This window comes from Sorex araneus, chromosome 4, assembly GCF_027595985.1.
Source record: "Sorex araneus isolate mSorAra2 chromosome 4, mSorAra2.pri, whole genome shotgun sequence".
In the NCBI taxonomy this organism is placed as follows: Eukaryota; Metazoa; Chordata; class Mammalia; order Eulipotyphla; family Soricidae; genus Sorex; species Sorex araneus.
This window is the reverse complement of record NC_073305.1, coordinates 153591718-153609678: the sequence shown is the minus strand read 5'-3', so window position 1 is coordinate 153609678 and position 17961 is coordinate 153591718. Positions and strand designations below refer to the sequence as shown.

At 35.9% G+C, this 17961-nt stretch overlaps 1 protein-coding gene across 1 annotated transcript; it reads right to left on the bottom strand.

Moving 5' to 3' along the window:
• Positions 1–2835: 2835 nt before the first annotated feature.
• On the bottom strand, positions 2836–17781 carry LOC129404370 (protein LEG1 homolog). The gene is made up of 6 exons (XM_055136735.1): positions 17481–17781; positions 15124–15207; positions 12676–12860; positions 11019–11119; positions 7445–7683; positions 2836–2939 (listed from the first exon to the last, which is right to left on the bottom strand). Exons 1-6 carry the CDS (start codon positions 17779–17781, stop codon positions 2836–2838), a joined length of 1014 nt encoding a protein of 337 aa, XP_054992710.1.
• Positions 17782–17961: the final 180 nt, after the last annotated feature.

Sequence of the window (17961 nt, the reverse complement as noted above, 5' to 3'; positions counted from 1 at the left end):
GATACATCTACACAATGGAACACTATGTAGCTTTCAGAAAACATGAAGTAGTGAAATTTTCATATCAGTGGACCAACATGGAAAGTATCATGTTGAGTGAAATGAGTCAGAAAGAAAGAGGCAGACATAGAAAGATTGCACTCATATATGGAATATAAAATAGCTGAGAGGTACGAGCTTGCAATGATGCAATTTCTGGCAGATATTTCTCTAGACTTAGTTGCTAAAATACTAAAATACAGAAATCCAAAACCGTGCGACTGCTAATGCGGCCGATTGGCCTCATATCTCTTCATTCTCAGCAATGGAAAACAAATTATCAAATGCTTCCTTTTCAGCAGGTCCGACTTTAGGGGGGAGAAACTCCAAATAATAATAGTGATTTTTTTTTGTTGAAATATTGAATGTAATCAAAGTAAAGTGAAAGTAAAGTGAAATTTATCAGTTACACAGGCGGGTGGGGGGCTGGGAATGTGGGAGGGAGGAGTGGAGCTATACTGTGGTACTTGGTGGTGGAATATGTGCACTGGTGAAGGGATGGGTGTTCTAGCATTGTATAACTGAGACTTAAACCTAAATTAATTATTTAATTAATTATTTTAATTATTTTAACTTCTTTATTTACATAGGTTAATATAGCAATCAATCATCACAACTTGATTTCTGGGCACTTATTTTCTGATAATTCCTTTTTCCATCCCTCTAAGCTTTATTTAAGCAAGCGAAAATATGAAATCAGTTTTTTATATGCCTGGCAAGGAATTAAGCTTGGGGTGCGCAGAGACCTGGAGACACTGGTAGAGAGAAGGGCACTTTGGTGATGGAATTGAGTTGGAATATTGTATGCCTAAATCAACTCTATTATAGAAAACTTGTAAATTATTGTGTCTAAAGAAAAATAAATTCACTGTCCTCCCATTGCTCATAGATTTGCTTGAGCGGGCACTAGTAACATCTCTATTGTGACACTTGTTACTGTTTTTGGTATGAATATCTTTGTTCTTTATTATCCACCATTGCCTCTTTTTTGACCAGATGCATATAATATGATTATGGGTTTTTCCTTCTATTAATATCTACCTGTCTTTCCCGGGGCCCCTCGGAGAGGATGGGCTCCAGCTTCCTTCTCCACCCCGAGCAGAGCTCCCAAATGCCGGGGATCACCGAAGCCTAGCTACAGCCATGCTGGAGGCCCCTCTCCACACGTGTGGACAAGCATCATTCATGAAGTTACCGGCAGAGAAACCCAGGTGTGTATAATCCCATCAATGGCCAACATCCAGAGAGAGACCTAAAAGTGAGCTCTCAGAAGTGATATCTTTGGTCTGCTTCTCCCTCTGGGAGAAATTGGCAATCTTCTGAGAGTTTCCTGCCCACATGGGACAGCCTTGCAAGCTTCCCATGGTGTGTTCATGTGCAAAATCCAGTAACAAGCTGGATCTCATTCCTCTGACCCTGAAGAGCCCCCAGTGCAACACCGTTGGGAGGGCCAAGTCAAGATAGACTTCTAAGATCTCAGGGAAAGGACGAAATGAGATGTTACTGAGCCCGCCCGAGAAATCAGTGATTAACGGGATATTGTGATTGTGATTGATTGTGATTGGGATTCATTTCTACTTGACTTGGAATAGCATTGCAACAGTTCCACTTTCAGTGTTTGTCTATATAAGTGAATCTCTTGCAAAAATCATATAATTTGGCATTTTTGTATCTTTTCAGATTCAGCAAAATAATATTTGTTATCTTGGCTCTGGCTGGACCGATAGCACAGCGGTAGGACGTTCGCCTTTCAAGTGGCTGACCCAGGTTCAATTCCTCTGCTCCTCTTGGAAATCCCCACAAACTATCAAGGGTATCTTGCTTTCACGGCAGAGCCTGGCAAGCTACCCGTGGCGTATTGGATATGCAAAAAACGTAGGAATAAGTCTCACAATGAGAGGCATTACTGGTGCCCACTCGAACAAGTCGATGAGCAATGCAATGACAATAACAGTTACAGATCTTGGCTCATCAAAGATAACTTTTATTACCCGACAATATAACATGTTATTGGTCTCTGAGGACAATTATTAAGATAACTGATAACTTTTGTGGATGTCTAGTCTAGCACTGAGTGAAAGAGTACTAGAATTATTTATCTTGATGCTTTGTTGACTCCTCAAAATAATTGCAAGCTAAAATGTTTAGTTAAACTAAGTCATATAGAAGGCTGGAAAAAATTTGCAAGCTCTATCTGGGAAACAGTAGAACAGATTTCTCTTTCCCACTCCTCGTATTAATAAAGTCAAATTATTTCATTTAGTTCCCACCAGTTATTGGGCAGATTTAGTTTGTGGTGATCTAAATTGTATGAAATAAGACTACAGAAATTAAAACAAAAGAATTGTAGACAAATTTAATGTTATTAATTTATTTGTAATTTATTATTGCTTAATTTAATCATCATTACATTCTAAACGTTTTAAGCATTAAAAATCATCAAATAGGATGGGGGGAAATAGTACAGCCAGTTAAAGCACTTGCCTTGCATATGCCCAAGTGAGTTTAATCCCTAATACCATATATGGTCCCTTGAAAACCCCCTGAGCACAGAGCCAGGAGCAATCCTTAGGCATCACTAGATGTCACCCAAAAACAAACCCCCAAAGATTCACAAATAGTAATTAATCAATAGACTTATACCATTAATTTTCATTTAAAATTATAAATGCATGAGTAAATTACAAGTAATCATAAATTGAAAACTGTGAAACATGAATAATATAGTTTTAGCAGACTAAAATTTGTAATGGTGCTGATCAAAAAAATTTTATAACCATTATCAGTTTCTAAAAATTACGAAGTAAAGGCTTTAGCAATTATTTTTGTTAGCAGTTGCACTGCAGTCTTCGCTCCAGGTATATTCATCAAAAATTTCCACAGCGTTAAAAGTGATGAACCTAAAAGAGATATAAAATTATTGCTGGTAAAGTTATAACTATTATAAAAATAATTTTTCAGCAAAATTTGATGTTTTGCTTTCGGCTGCTGCATGAGCATGATCCCGGAGGCCAAGTTTGGACACTAGCAGCTCAAAGAAAGGCCTCTGGACTGTGAACTGAGCCGCTGCCCCATGCGGTGCCAGCGGGGAAGGGTTTCTATCTCAAGGCTTTTCCATCTTATGAGCACCACAAAAGGGAAATAAAAGCTTGCAGGGATGCAATTTCTGGCAGAATTTTCCCTGGATTTCATACAGAAATCCAAAACCAAAACTATCTCTTAATTTTCAACAATGTGAAACGGTTCCTTTTTAGTAGGTCTGACTTTGGGGGGAAACTCCAAACAATAACAGTGAGTTTTTTGTTGAAATATTGAAGGTAATCAGAGTAGCAGCCATTTCTGTAGACTGTGAACTAAGTCATAACCCCACGCCGGCCAAGGAGAGGAAATATCCCTCTTTCCCCGTTGTTTCTCATTTTCGAGGAGAAACGCAGCGTGGCGTCCATCATATTATGAGGTCTATTAAGCAAGTCTGAACTGGGCAGTGCGGGAAGGGGGAAGAGAAAAAAAAAGAAAAGAAAAAGGAAAAAAAAGAGTTATGTACTTGGAGCAGTTGGACTTCATATTGCTTCATTCTCAGCAATGGAAAACTAATTATCAAATGCTTCCTTGGTAGTAGGGCTGTCTGTTTTTGGGGGAAACTCCAACAACAAAAGTGAGTTTTGTGTTGAAATATGGAATGTAATCAAGTTCAAGAGAAAATGAAATGAAATTCATCAGTTATGCAGGTGGAGGAGGGGGGACGGGAGGTGAGAGGTATACTGGGGTTTTTGGTGATGGAATATGGGCACTGGTGAAGGGATGGGTGTTTGAGTATTGTATAACTAAGACATAAGCCTGGGAACTATGTAACTTTCCATATGGTGATTCAATAAAATAAATCACAAAAAATAAAAAATTGATATTTTGCATATAAATATTAAATGTTTATTTTGTGATGTTTACACATGTAAAGTTTTTAGTTAAAAATTAATTGACCAGTTCTTGATATTTGTCTAATAATTTTTCTGTGTTTTTCCTCTCTTTATCTTATTCATAGTGATTTTATGAATTTCATAGTGGAATGCTTAGAGTCCGTTACCTTTATTTTTTGCACATGTAGCATAAAATTTATAAAGCATATTATATGTAAGCAATCTGTTTTTGATGATAACAATTTAAACTAGAATGCATTTAAAATTTTTATTTTACTTTCATGCTTTTGATTTTCTGTTACCATATTTCATATATTTGGTAAAACAATTGACAATATTTTGATTTTAGTATTTATTAAGAAACGTGTAACAATATTTTTGCTGCTCACTAGATTTATAGCTGATTAACTCACCACCATTGCATCATTAAATTATTATTAATTCAACTATATATAAGTCTTTACTAGTGATATTTATACTTTACATTTTTCTAAGGCTTATTTGCAGTTCTTTCAGTTGGCAATTTTTCTCTAAGAACTTTGATACAGAACCTGGCAATATTCGTGGCATATTCAATATGCCAAAAACAGTAACAAGTCTCACAGTAGAGACATTACTGGTGCCCGCTCAAGCAAATCAATGAACAACAGGATGACAGTGCTGCAATGCTACTTTGATATATTGGGCCATTTCTTCTGACCTGCAGTTTTTGCTTTGAATTTACTGCTACTAGTCTTATAGGTGTTCTTTGTACATAATAAGTTGTTGCCTTTAGTTGATTTTAGGAGACTATCCTTGTGTTTAATTTTTGACATTAACTATAATGTATCTAAGTGTGGTTCTCCTTCTAATTTTATTTCATAAAAGCAAGACGAAAGATATTCTCTAAGATTTATGGATGCTGATGTCTATTTCCACAGACGTTTTTAGGCATTATTGCTTCATACATATTTTATGTCTCCTTATATTTCTCTCTATCCCTCTCTTTTCCTTCTGGAATTGCTAAAATCTTAACAATGGTCCATTCAATATTGGTCTTATTTAAGCTAACTTCACCTTTTTTCAAACTTTCATCCTTTCACTATTCTGAAATAATTGCCCTTCTTTGTCTTTGATTTACTTATTATTGGATTCTCTGCAAACTACAACACCCAAAAGGAGAGAGAGCAAAAGGGAATGCCCTGTCACAGAGGCAGGCTGGTGTGGAGGGGACAGGGTGGGGATTGTGGGAGGGATTCTGGGACCATTGGTGGAGGAATATGGGCACTGGTGGGGGGATGGGCACTCGACTATTATATAACTGAAACACAAGCACGAAAGTTTCTAAGTCTGTAACTGTATCTCATGGTGATTCATTAATAAAAAAAATTTTTAATAGTAATAATAAAAAAATAAAATAAAACATATGAAATTGGAAGAAAAAAGAACTGCCCCTTAGTTAATTTCAACCACATGATTTTTATAGAAACCAGTCCTGGTGGATTTTAGGGAAACCCTTCTTGTAGGATAACATAGCCTCAGTAGTTTAGGTTTATTGGGCTACTCCGTTACAGTGCTCCTATTCCTCTTTGTTCATTTGTAGCTTCTTTCTTAGTGTTCTGTTGACTTGTAAATAATGTTTTTCTCTTCTCCTTGAGTCCTTTGCATAGTTTATTCAGAGCAAGTCCATTTTGTATAGACACAGGAAGACTTAACAAATGTTATGCTTTTGTAACCTGGGAGTCATTTGACTCTACATGATATTTTCCTCCAGGGCATCTGTTCTCTTGACCTAAGCCTCAGCTGCCCTTACTTCCTAGCACCCCCAAAGCACGGTCCCGACGTGTGTGCTACCCTGGCATCGAGATGGGCCTGGCCAAAGTGCCTAATGCTTAGCTATAAGTTAAGAGCTTGATCATGGACAAATGCTGTCATGATCCAAACAGTGATACTAGATTCGGACCCTGCTAGGGTGAGGAATGATTAATCTGGCCTGAGTGCTGTGGTCTGAGCCTGTGGCAAGATGTTGCCAGGAGAGCTGCCTTGCAAGCCTCAATGTATCCCTTGCTATGTCCATACAAAAATAACTAGTATTAAGATGTTAATAAGTTCCTGGACTAAGGAAAAGAAAAAAACCTTAAGAGTGAGGAAGGGCTTTGGAGTGCCCTGCCCTCAGGAAGGGCTTTCTTATGTTGATTTTGCTACCTGGCTGGTTGTAGCCTAGAGGGCAAGGTGGGAGAGACAAGGAGGAGGAGAGAGAGAAGGGAGAAAGAGGCAGGAGTAGATCCAGAGAGAGGCCGGAGCTGGGAGTGCCTGAGATGAGAAAGATGGAAGACTGAATAAATGGCAACTAATCAGCAACCAGCTTGGTCCTCGTTCTTCCTTCGCCTGTCCTTGACCACCGACCTTCCCGATCCGGTCCACACACTGCGGTTCCAGGGCACCGAACTCGGGCGGTGAGAGCCTCGAGTGCACTCACCCCTCGGCGAGCCTTAGTTTTTTACACCTTCTCTAAGAGAAGGTCTTAAAATTTGGGATGTCAAACTGTTTATTCTTCAGGCAGAAGCTAGAAGTTATGAGATCCCTCTTAGTTAAGTGTTGCAGTGGCAGTTTTATTTGTTCAGTTGGTTTTTAACAAGAACATGTCACAGTATTTTCTAATTATATGTATTATTTTCCTCATTCTCCTACTGTGCAAGAATCACTTAGCTAGTTTCTGGGTTTCCTTCAGAGGGAATTGTTCTGATGTGGCTGTGGATTTATTAAATTCATCAAAAGAAATAAGTTTGAGAAACTTATGATGTCATTTGAAGTTTATTAAATTCTCCAATATATTTATCTACAAAATGTTAAGGTATTATAATATACTCGTCACTATATATAAGCAATTTTAAATTAACGTTTATATTTTTTATTTGTTTAATTATTTTACTCTATTAATGTTTAGATTGTGTTTTAAATATGATTCCTGGGTTCACTGAATTAGAATATTTTAAATAGTTGTGATTATATGCTTATTCAAATTGCAAAAATAGAGTCCTATTTATATTCTGATAAGACATCCTATAGTTAAATGGCTGGAATATAGTACTTCTTCCATTATAGTAAGGATAGAGGAGTTTAAAAGAATAAATATGCTATTTTCCCATTAACTGTGGAAGATTTTCTTTTGAGACTCCTTTATTTTTATAAGAGTGATATATAAGGGAAAGAAGAAAATAAGTAACAAAAAAAAATCTTACATTTATGTATGTGGGTTTGGATATATATGTGTATATATACACATATCTATGAGTCTGTGGATGAAAAATGTCAACCCGAGCTATTCTGATACTTCCATGGGCCAATAAGGACCCAGGAGAAAGGCTAGAATCAAGATAAGTAACATATATACCATAAAAAAACTGAATATTTTTCTAGAATAACTGTTGCAATGATATATATGACATAATCTTTTTTCTTTATCTATTAAACATAATTTTGATTTTCTTTATTGTTTATAAGGCACTTACCTGAAGCACTGTCCACTTTGTAAAGGAGATTCAGACCAAGCATAACTACATTCTGAAAGTTACTAAAGTCTTTTATGAAGGGAGCTTCATCTCCATTAACAAGGATTCGTGGTGGCAGTCCTATCTGGAATTCATGTATTGTAATCAAAGTTGTATGGAGCCAGAACGATGCAAAATATCCCAAAACTGTAATCCAATCTTTCTCAAACTTTACTTCAGGGTTAGAGTAATATGCATACCTAAAAATCAAATGGAAAAAATAAATAATTGCTTCCCTCAGAATTTCAACCACACTGTTTTATAGAAAGGTTCATTACCTGGCAACAATTATGTTTATGATCTATCACATACTATTCCACTTATACTCTACATATGTATATATATACATATTCAAAAATAGGAGCTATAGGTAATATTCTAAGAAATAACTGGGGAATTATAATTTTTTATTTGGATAAGAGCATCTCTTGAATTATTTATAATTATTTATTTTGAGATTTTATCTCTTCAACCAAACATCTTATATTTGATTATTATGTAATAACCAAATGTTATGTGGTGAGCTCTCTTTAGAAATGTATAATACCGAAAAATCAAAGATTTGAAGATCAAATGTTTGCTAGACTAAACATCTTTTAAAAACTGATGATATCTCTTTTTCATTTTTTATTGAATCGCCGTGAGATAGTTACAAGCTTTCATGTTTGGGTTACAATCTTACAATGATCAAACACCCATCCATCCACCAGTGCACATTCCCCACCACCAATATCCCGGGTATACCCCCCCTTTCTCATCCTCTCTCTGCCTCCATGGCAGACAATATTCCCCATACTCTCTCTCTACTTTTGGACATTATGGCTTGCAACACAGTCACTGAGAGGTCATCATGTTTGCTCCATTATCTACTTTCCGCATGCATCTCCCATCCCACTGGTTCCTCCAGCCAAATACTGATGATATCTTAAAGTCAGAACACCCCCAAAATATTTAGCATTGTCCAAAAAATGATAGGTGATTTTTTTCTCTGGTTTCCTAAATACTTTTTGATGTTGTTCTTATTCTACTGGAACAAGTCTGCTAGGAAGCCAAACTTTTTTTGTGTTAAATTTTATATGGGAAAGGTTAAAGTTCTGGAAATTGGTTTTATCACTATATAATGCACAATTTTATCTCCATCTACTATCTAAACATGCTGAGCAACTTAAAATATTTTAAGATATATTACACCTGAAATATCATTGACTCCTTTCTTTATTCACCAACTACATTCTACTTCAAGTCTGATAGATGTCACCTCCTTAACAGCATTCTCAGTGCACCTGAGTTGAAATCTACTATATCCTCCTGCACAAAATTCCCATCGCACTCTGCCACTCATATATTTAAGTTTGATTTTTATTATATTATACCTCCTAGATTTTTTAATCATCTTCTAGGTTTCTATTTTCACATAACATTTACTAGACCTATTAAAATCAAAATGTTTGAATTATTTTTATTTATATCAAACAAATTATAACACAATCCCCCCAAAAGAAACTTTGGTGTTGAGTTCCCATCCTTATGGGCTCCTTTCTTGCTTCCTATACACAGAAATAGAAAAGTGGGTACAGCGGACCCTTCATGAGAGAATAATTTTATTTGAATTTCTAGTTGGCTATCATTAGTCCCATCAAAGGTGACTATGAGGGCTGGAACAATAGCACAGCGGGTAGGGCGTTTGCCTTGCATGTGGCTGACCCAGGTTGTTTCCCAGCATCTCATATGGTCCCCTGAGCACCACCAGGAGTTATTCCTGAGTGCATGAGTCAGGAGTAACCCCTGTGCAATGCCGGGTGTGACCCCCCCAAAAAAGAGAAAAAAAAGGTGATTATGAAAGGAAATGTAAATTCATAATAATTTTGTGTAATGGACACTCAGCCCTAATAAATAGTTAATGCAACAAATTCACAGGAGTCAGCAACATTAAGGGAGGAGGAATAAGATAGAGTATTAACTCAGCACACAAAGTGTACATGAGCAAAAGTTAAAATCAACAGATGTCATTAAATGATTAAACAGGTGTATTATTAGACATTCAGGATTAGTAGTGAAATATGATATTGTTAAGTAAAGCTTTGAAAAATAATGTTAAATGGCTCCATTTAAGACATAGCAACAGATGCATCAATCTTTGGCCTCAGGGTCATAGTTTTATTTAAGTATATGTAGAGTACAGTGCTGTTTCATATATATAGTTACTACCTAAATTACCTACTTCAGCTAAAAACAATAACACAAAATTTTAAGTAAGTTTCTTGATGTGTAGCAGAAGCATAGCCTTAAATTTTTTTAACACAATGGAAAATAAAGCTTATTAACCCAAAGGAAATAAAGTGATGAAGAAAAATAAAAATATTAATTTTTTCATGCTCAAGATGTGATTAATAATACTATTCAAATATATATTGAAATAATAAAAGTCCCCATATAGCTATACAGAAAAAATGAAATGCGGAGAAAAATGTGTGTGAAGTGGGTGTGAAATATCGAATTTTTGTATAATTTTTAAATATATCTAGATATATACCATAATTCAATATGATTTCCCATAGTAATGATTCAAAATCTAATACCCACGACCAAATATTATAGGAAACTCTCAAAAGTTTGATATTATTACATATCAAATAAATTTTAAAATAAATGAATGGGACTATATATCAAATTAGGCAAAATATTTCGAAATAATGAAAGAACTCACTAATACAATGAAGACAACTTGTGGAATCAGAAACATATTTGAAACTGTTTATCTGATTTAAAGTCAGTGCACAAAACACAGAAATATCTCAACTTAATAGTATATTCAATAACAATAAACTGACTTGTTTTAATACGTGGCAAAGGTGTTTGTCCATTTGGAACAACACAGGACTGGAGGAGCTCATACTGAGTATTGTAAGTCAAAAAGAGAAAGGAGAATTATGGTTTGTGAAATGTAAATAAACAAAACACCCAAAATAATATAAAAGAAGCTTTAGTCTCAGAAAACCAAAAGAAGGTTATGCTTAGCATGGAGCCTGATGCTGATATAGGGTGTCAGTTGGTGGTGATGAATGATGATTGGGCATATTTGAACATTGTATTGGTTTTACGTGTGCAGCTTCTCACATGAGCAACTGTATATATCATACTACCGCACTACCCTCTTCTTAATAAAATATTATTTTAAACATAGAAATGCTGTTTTGGGGTGTTTTTTGCTTTTTTGGGTCACACCTAGTGATCCTCAGGGGTTACTCCTGGCTCATGCACTCAGGAATTACTCCTGGTGGTGCTTGGGGGACCATATGCGATGCTGGGAATAGAACCCTGGTCGGCCCCATGCAAGGCGAACGCCCTACATGCTGTGCTATCACTACAGCCCCTAAAAATGCTAGGTATTGATGGCATGTCATTGAAATTTCCAATGATTAAATATATTATTCATTAGGAAGTAAGATACATATATTAGGAAAATAAAAAGGCATAAATAAGACCAAAAATTATTTGCCTTATAAATAAAAGTTTGGGGGGAACCCATTCTTACCTATCTTCAAATTTTGAGAAAGTTTCTTTTACAGTTGAGGTGTGTGCATCCCATAAGTACTTCAAGAGGTTATCAAAGCTAGTAGAAGGTAACTGAATACGCTGTATTAAAAAAGAAAATTTTTATTCATATTTGATTATAACATTTTCTCTATAATTTAATCTAGTTCACTTTTACATGTAGCAGTATTTCACAGAAGAGAATTTTGTTTCTGAGAAATAATTTAAGTCTTCAATTACTAACTTCCTAGGATTATAATAATCATGTATTATTTTCATTAATATTGAATGTAGATATAAAAATGAACTCCAAGTGTTTTTCTGGGAAAATGAGTTTATAATTTCTAGAATAATGTATTTTTGCTTATCATTTGTTTTTCCTCTACCATACTTGAAGTCAACATAAAAAAATTAAGATTAACAAAAAGGAATTAGAGTATTAATCATCACTGTTACTGTCACTGTCATCCCATTGTTCATCGATTTGCTCGAGCGGGAACCAGTAATGTCTCCATTGTGAGACTTGTTACTGTTTTTGGCATATGGAATATCCCACAGGTAGCTTGCCAGGCTCTGCCATGTGGGCGAGATTCTCTCAGTAGCTTGCCGGGCTCTCCAAGAGGGGCAGAGGAATCGAACACTGGTCAGCTGCATGAAAGGTGAACGCTCCAGCTATAAACTGGCTCCAGCCCAGTTTAATTGTATTTAAAATAATAAACTATCAGGGCTAGAGTGACAGCACAGAGGGTAGGGCATTCACCTTGCACGCGGTCAACCTGCGTTCAATTCTTAGCATCCCATATGGTCCCCTGAGCACCTCCTGGAGTAATTTCTGAGTGCAGAGGCAGGAGTAACCCTTGTCCATAGCCAGGTGTGAGAAATAAATAAATAAATAAATAAATAAATAAATAAATAAATAAATAAATAAATAAATAATAAATTGTTAATCTCTGCAACTAGTAAGTCTATCTCTTAAGTGTTGATATAATCCAATGTCTATATATAAATCATTATATTTTATTTTATCATTGAATGGTTTTGGTTGTCACATTAATTGCAATCCACGGACTTGTGATCACATATTAAATCTCTTTAAATAAGTTCATTAACTGTTCTAAAACTAACTCCATAATCATATTTATCTCAAATGTTATTTGGTAACTTATTTGGTGATTTACTTAATCAGAATAACATTTTAGTTTAATTAATATTTTGTGATTTATCACATTCATGTGTAATTTATTTAGCGTTAGATAAAGTGGATGGTTTTTATTAAGAGGTTGCTAATGACATATAGTGCCTTGTTCAGTGTAATAATATTATTTTAACTTTTAAAACAATTTACACTTTTTGCTGTTGTTGATTTGGGAGCATACCTGGAGATGCTCATGGTTTACTCCTGGCTCTACACTCAGGAATCACTCTTGACACTTCTCCTGGGACCATATTGATGCCTGGGTTGGAACTAACATGGGCCATGAGCAAGGAGAATGCCAATAGCTGCTGTACTCTCTCTCCTGCTCCACAATTACACTCTTATACTTAGAAAATATCTGGTAATTAGTGCAAAAACCTAGACCCAAGGATGTTAAAAGAAATTATCTTGTCAGTTCCTAAGAATGAATTAAAAAACATAAAAAAAAAGAAAGAAAATGAACCTGGTAAAAGGCTTTCCATTTTTTCATTGTGGTAGGGTATGATGACTGACAACTAGAAACACTATTGCAAAACCTCGACCCATCCTTCGGTGGCAGCAAAAGTTCAACCTGGTCTGATGATATCCCCATGATGCCAGAATCCACCGCACCAAACACCGGCAATACACATAGAAAATAATTCATATCTGTAAAGGCAAAACACTTGTGTTACCATAAGCACTAACAACTGTGAGAGAAGGTATGTTCAGTACTTTGTAAATAACTAAGCAAAATCTAACAAATCCAGAAATTTAGGAGAAAATCATTGTGGAAAAAAAATCTCTCTGGGATCTTGACTGATAGTCCAGCCGTCAGTGACCAACCAGGAACCAGGATTCCATCCACTGCACCCTATGTGGTTCCCAGAACCTACCAGAAGTGAACCCTGAATGCAGAGCCAAGAGAAAATCTTGAGTTCTGCTTGGTGTGGCCCCAAAACAACAAAAACAACAAAATTCCTTCTACAGTGTATGTAAAACTTAAACCTATTTCTGTACATAACTGCAATCATAAGTAAGCGTGAGTTTAAGTGCATTACTGAAACTTAAAACAAAGAGAATTGAAATGGATTTGGTAATTCATTAGTCTTAAAGCTCTAAATTGAAAAAGAAAGTGTCCACTTGCGCTTAGAATAATACAGCACTTTTTAAATGAAGCTTTACCATGAAATGCTACTTTTCCTACCATAATTTATTTTATTTTATTTTATTTTTGATTTTGGGGTCACACCTGGTGATGCTCAGGGGTTACTCCTGGCTGTTCACTCAGGAATTACTCCTGGCTGTGCTCAGGGGATGATATGGGATGCTGGGAATTGAACCCGGGTCAGCCGCATGCAAGGAAAACACCCTACCAACTGTGCTATCACTCCAGCCCCCCACTACAATATTTTAATAGCATTGGCATATACTATTTACCTGGATTTAATGTGCAAACATGACTTTGAAAAATTCTTATCTTATAGTGTCTCTAAAGCAAAAAAGTAAAAGATTGAGAATACACCTTTGGATGGTTTTTTAAAAGATTTTAAAAGATGCAAACTGTCATTGTCACTGTCACTTCATTCCATTGCTCATCGATTTGCTCAAGCGGACACGAGTAACGTCTATTGTGAGACTTGTTACTGTTTTTGGCACATCTAATACTCCACGGGGAGCTTGCCAGGCTCTGCCATGCTGGCGAGATACTCTCCATAGCTTGAGAGGCTCACCGAGAGGGGAAAAAAGAACAGTTTACCTAATTATGTATGACTTATCTAACGGATTTAGAAGCTATTTTATCACTGTATCACTGTCATCCCATTGTTCATTGATTTGCTCGGAGGTCACCAGTAACGTCTCCATTTCAGCGGGCACCAGTAACGTCTCCATTTGTCCCAGCTCTGAGATGTTAGCAGCCTCTCCTTACTGTCTTTCCCCATGATTGAAGGCTCTTTCAGGGTCAGTGGAAAGAGACCTGTTATTGTTACTGTATTTGTCATATTAGATATGCCACAGAGCAGCTTGCCAGGCTCTTCCGTGCAGAAGCTATTTTATAGTTGACTAAAAGCTATATTGATTCCTATTGGTGATACAGAACATTTTTTTCATAAACATGCATTTGTGAGTGCAATATACAATTCTCTAAAATCCTAAATTAATTTGAAAATAAAGAAGCCTGAATTTTACAGAACTCGACACTGGAGGCCATAACTATTTGTGGTTTTTGAAAAGAACCAATACCTATTAGAAAACCCGGTACTAGTTCACATCTTTGTCACTCCAGAAAAGCAAAATTTAATGTTATTATATTCTAATTATTGGTAAAAAGCTCTAATATTTTATCAATTCACTTAATTCCTAAAGCACAAAATAAAACTTAAAATAAGAAACTATTTTTAAATTATCTTGACATTACATATCTGAATGAAGACCAAGAACTAGTAATAACAGTAGTGATAACAGTGCTTTATCGAGTCTTGTGGTAGCTTAATCTGTGACTTGTTTATAGGTTAAAACGTTAAATAGGTTAAAACGTTAAATAGATTTGATCTGAACAAAATGAGTAAAAGCATTATTTTCTTGCTGTCTCATTTCTCTTCTGTTTTTCTGGAGAGTCTCCCCTAGAGTGGAAACTCCCAGCTAACTGCAGGAACTATCTTTCAACGGTAGCTATCCTTAGTGTTATTCCTCTGGGGGTGGGGGGGAGAGGGCGAGGAGATGAGAGGAGGGAGTAAGCCCTGGGGAATCTTTAGTGAAGTTGTGGTTGTTAAAGCCTAGAATGTGACATAAGAGCATAGGGTACTAGAGTTGTTTTCTTTGGGGCAAAGAAATAATAGTATTTATGTTTTAATCTCTGTGACTAAATGTTAGGTTGAATGTTGTTTTGGGGGGAAGGTTATTGCCTGTTAAGTTATATAAATGAACTTACCAGCCCACCAACTGTCCTCTGAGATACATAAAGGATCAGATTCGTAACCACAATCTGTCGTTCTTGTGGGATCAGCTAATCTACCTAGGAAAGAAAGGATATACAGAAACTTTTATTACATACATATTGAACGTGCTTATAAATGTCAATTAGCTGTATTTTGTTTATAAAATTAGAATTTGAGCTTAACACAATAATGCCTATTCTGCATTCTAATTCATCTATATCAAAATACTAAAAATGTCAATGAAAATACAATATTATAAAATTGTATTTGTTTATGATCCTAGAAATTTTCTACTTCTTAAAACTTAAATCTCAAACTACTAAGTAAATTAACTAATATCTCAGTACCCCTTATTCCTGAATAAAAATAAATACTTTATAAGTTCTACTTTCAAAGATCCAGTACCAACCTTCTTTCTCTGAAATCCTTCATGTCTTCACTTTCATTCCTGTTTTCTTCTTTACATAGACACACACACACACACACAAACACACACACACACACACTCACACACCCTCCACTCAATCACATACACATATGACATGTGGTTCTAAGTCTGTTATTTTGGCTAATTTCACGTAGTATTAAAACTGAATAGAATTTCTGTTTGTATACCTTTGAATATGATGTTCTTAAAACAAAATTGTTGATTTCAATGAACAGTCAAATCTGAGAACCACTAATTGAACTTATCCTTTTACTCTCTAAAAAGAAGTTGTTTCTATTTCTACTGTGAAATTTATACATATTTAAAGTCTTATTTTAGGAGCAGGAGCGATAGTATAGCGGATAGGATGATTGCCTTGCATGCGGCCGACCCAGATTCAATCCCCGGCATCCCATATGGTCCCCCAAGCACCGTCAGGAGTAATTTCTGAGTGCAAAGCCAGGAGTAAGGCCTGAGCATAGCTGGGTATGACCCAAAATGTAAAAACAAAACAAAACAAAAAGCAATAAAATCTTATTTAGTTAATTGCCTGATTATTCCACTTCATTCTATTCCCCACGCCCCTTTTCACTTTTAACAGTTATATAACTGCTGATATTTATTATTCTTTGTTGAATTTCTCCTATATTTACTGTTCTAATGATGTTGTTAGGTCTTCCATGGCCGAGAAACTGACCCACTGTTTGTTTATGACCATTAATACTCCCTGTACCACATGAGTTTAAACTGTATCCTGCCATAATGTAATGTATATAATAAAATAAAATGAATGTGAATTTAATTAAAAAGGAAGATTCAGGCAGCTCATTCATCTTCCATTACCAACCTCTCTGAAGCAGATGTTTTTAAAATCATAAACTTTATGTTAGTGTTTCCCCAGATCCATGGCCATTTTGACCCCCAGGAAAGTCAGATAAGTGAGAGTAGGTTTGGGTCTCCATGTGTTCCCAGACAAAAGTGGTTGACTTGTCAATTTCAGTAGCTCCTACATAAGATCACTGCTCAGACTTGAGATAAATCAAACTAACTTGTTCACTCATTTTGTTTCCATCTAAAACAAAGAAAACTTTCCTATTGGCACTGTTCTCAATATGGACTAGGCAAGAAGCACACCTTCTCATGTGAATCTTTGGTTTGTCAGACAGGACAAGATTTTACATTTAATTTATGAAGCTCTGGCCTAAGTATACTTCAAATAAACATTAGTACATGCATTGCTTCTTAAAAAGAGACAAACAGAAAACATTATTCTCAGAGAACCCCCCAAAAAATCAATATTCTCAGAGAAGCATGCTCCTACACAAGATTCTTCTCTTTTGCACTTCCATTCCCAGTGGCTAAGTAATCATAACTTCAAAAAACTTTCTAATTGGAAGTTATCTCTGGCTTCAATGGATATCTCCTTGATGGTTTTATTTAACCCAATGCGTAGAATGGAGTCGGATGCTTACAGAAGTTTAACAAATATCTGTGGAAAGATCAACAAATTATACATAAAATCTCTCATGAATGGCAACTATGTCTTATGTTCTATTATTGTTTCTAATAAAAAATACAACACATAGGGGCTGGAGCGATAGCACAGCGGGTAGGGCATTTGCCTTGCACGTGGCAGACCCGGGTTCGATCCCCGGCATCCCATATGGTCCGCCAAGCACTGCCAGGAGTAATATCTGAGTGGAAAGCCAGGAGTAACCCCTGAGCATCGCTGGGTGTGACCCAAAAAGCAAAAAACAAAAATACAACACATAAAAAACTTTATGGAGAAGGGAAAGAAAAAAAGCACAAGCAGGAAAAAAAGAATTTGTAAAATGAATGCACGATATATACTGAGTCCCGTTTACCAACTAGTGCATGGTTATATTAATAGATCATTAGAACAAAAATGAGAAAGATACTTACCTGAACTATATTGCCAGCCATGCTGCAGAGGCAATCCCCATAAGAGATTTTCTTCATTATCTTTTCCAAATCTTTGAAAATATTTGGCTGTCTTGTTTAACAGGATTTTATACATCCCCAATCTTTCAGGGTATACCCAAGGATTAATAACATATTTTCCATTTCTTGATGTATAGTTACTGAATTCACCAGGACTCTCCTCCCATTTAGGAGGATATAGAGCTGAGAGGTTGAGCATCTCTGCTAGAGAAACAGAGAAGGAACCAACTAGTACACAGTACCACAGAGCGAAGAACGCCATCGTGCCAGTACTGAGGACTGAGATTCGATCAGAGTATTTATTGGGAAACGAAGGAAGAACTCTGCTGTAGGCTTATTGTCTATCTACTGTTTTCTTTTTTCTGGAGATGAAAAGATAAAATTGAAAATGTCTTCCTTGCCGATGAAAATAGGGTAACCTGTCCAATACGACCTTCTATTC

Coding starts and splice junctions, on each gene's coding strand:
- LOC129404370 (XM_055136735.1), bottom strand. CDS start 17,781: ATGGCGTTCTTCGCTCTGTGGTACTGTGTACTAGTTGGTTCCTTCTCT. Junction 12,861..15,123: donor AGAGGACAGTTGGTGGGCTG/GTAAGTTCATTT, acceptor TTGCCTTTACAG/ATATGAATTATTTTCTATGT. Junction 11,120..12,675: donor AATGGAAAGCCTTTTACCAG/GTTCATTTTCTT, acceptor TTTTTAATACAG/CGTATTCAGTTACCTTCTAC.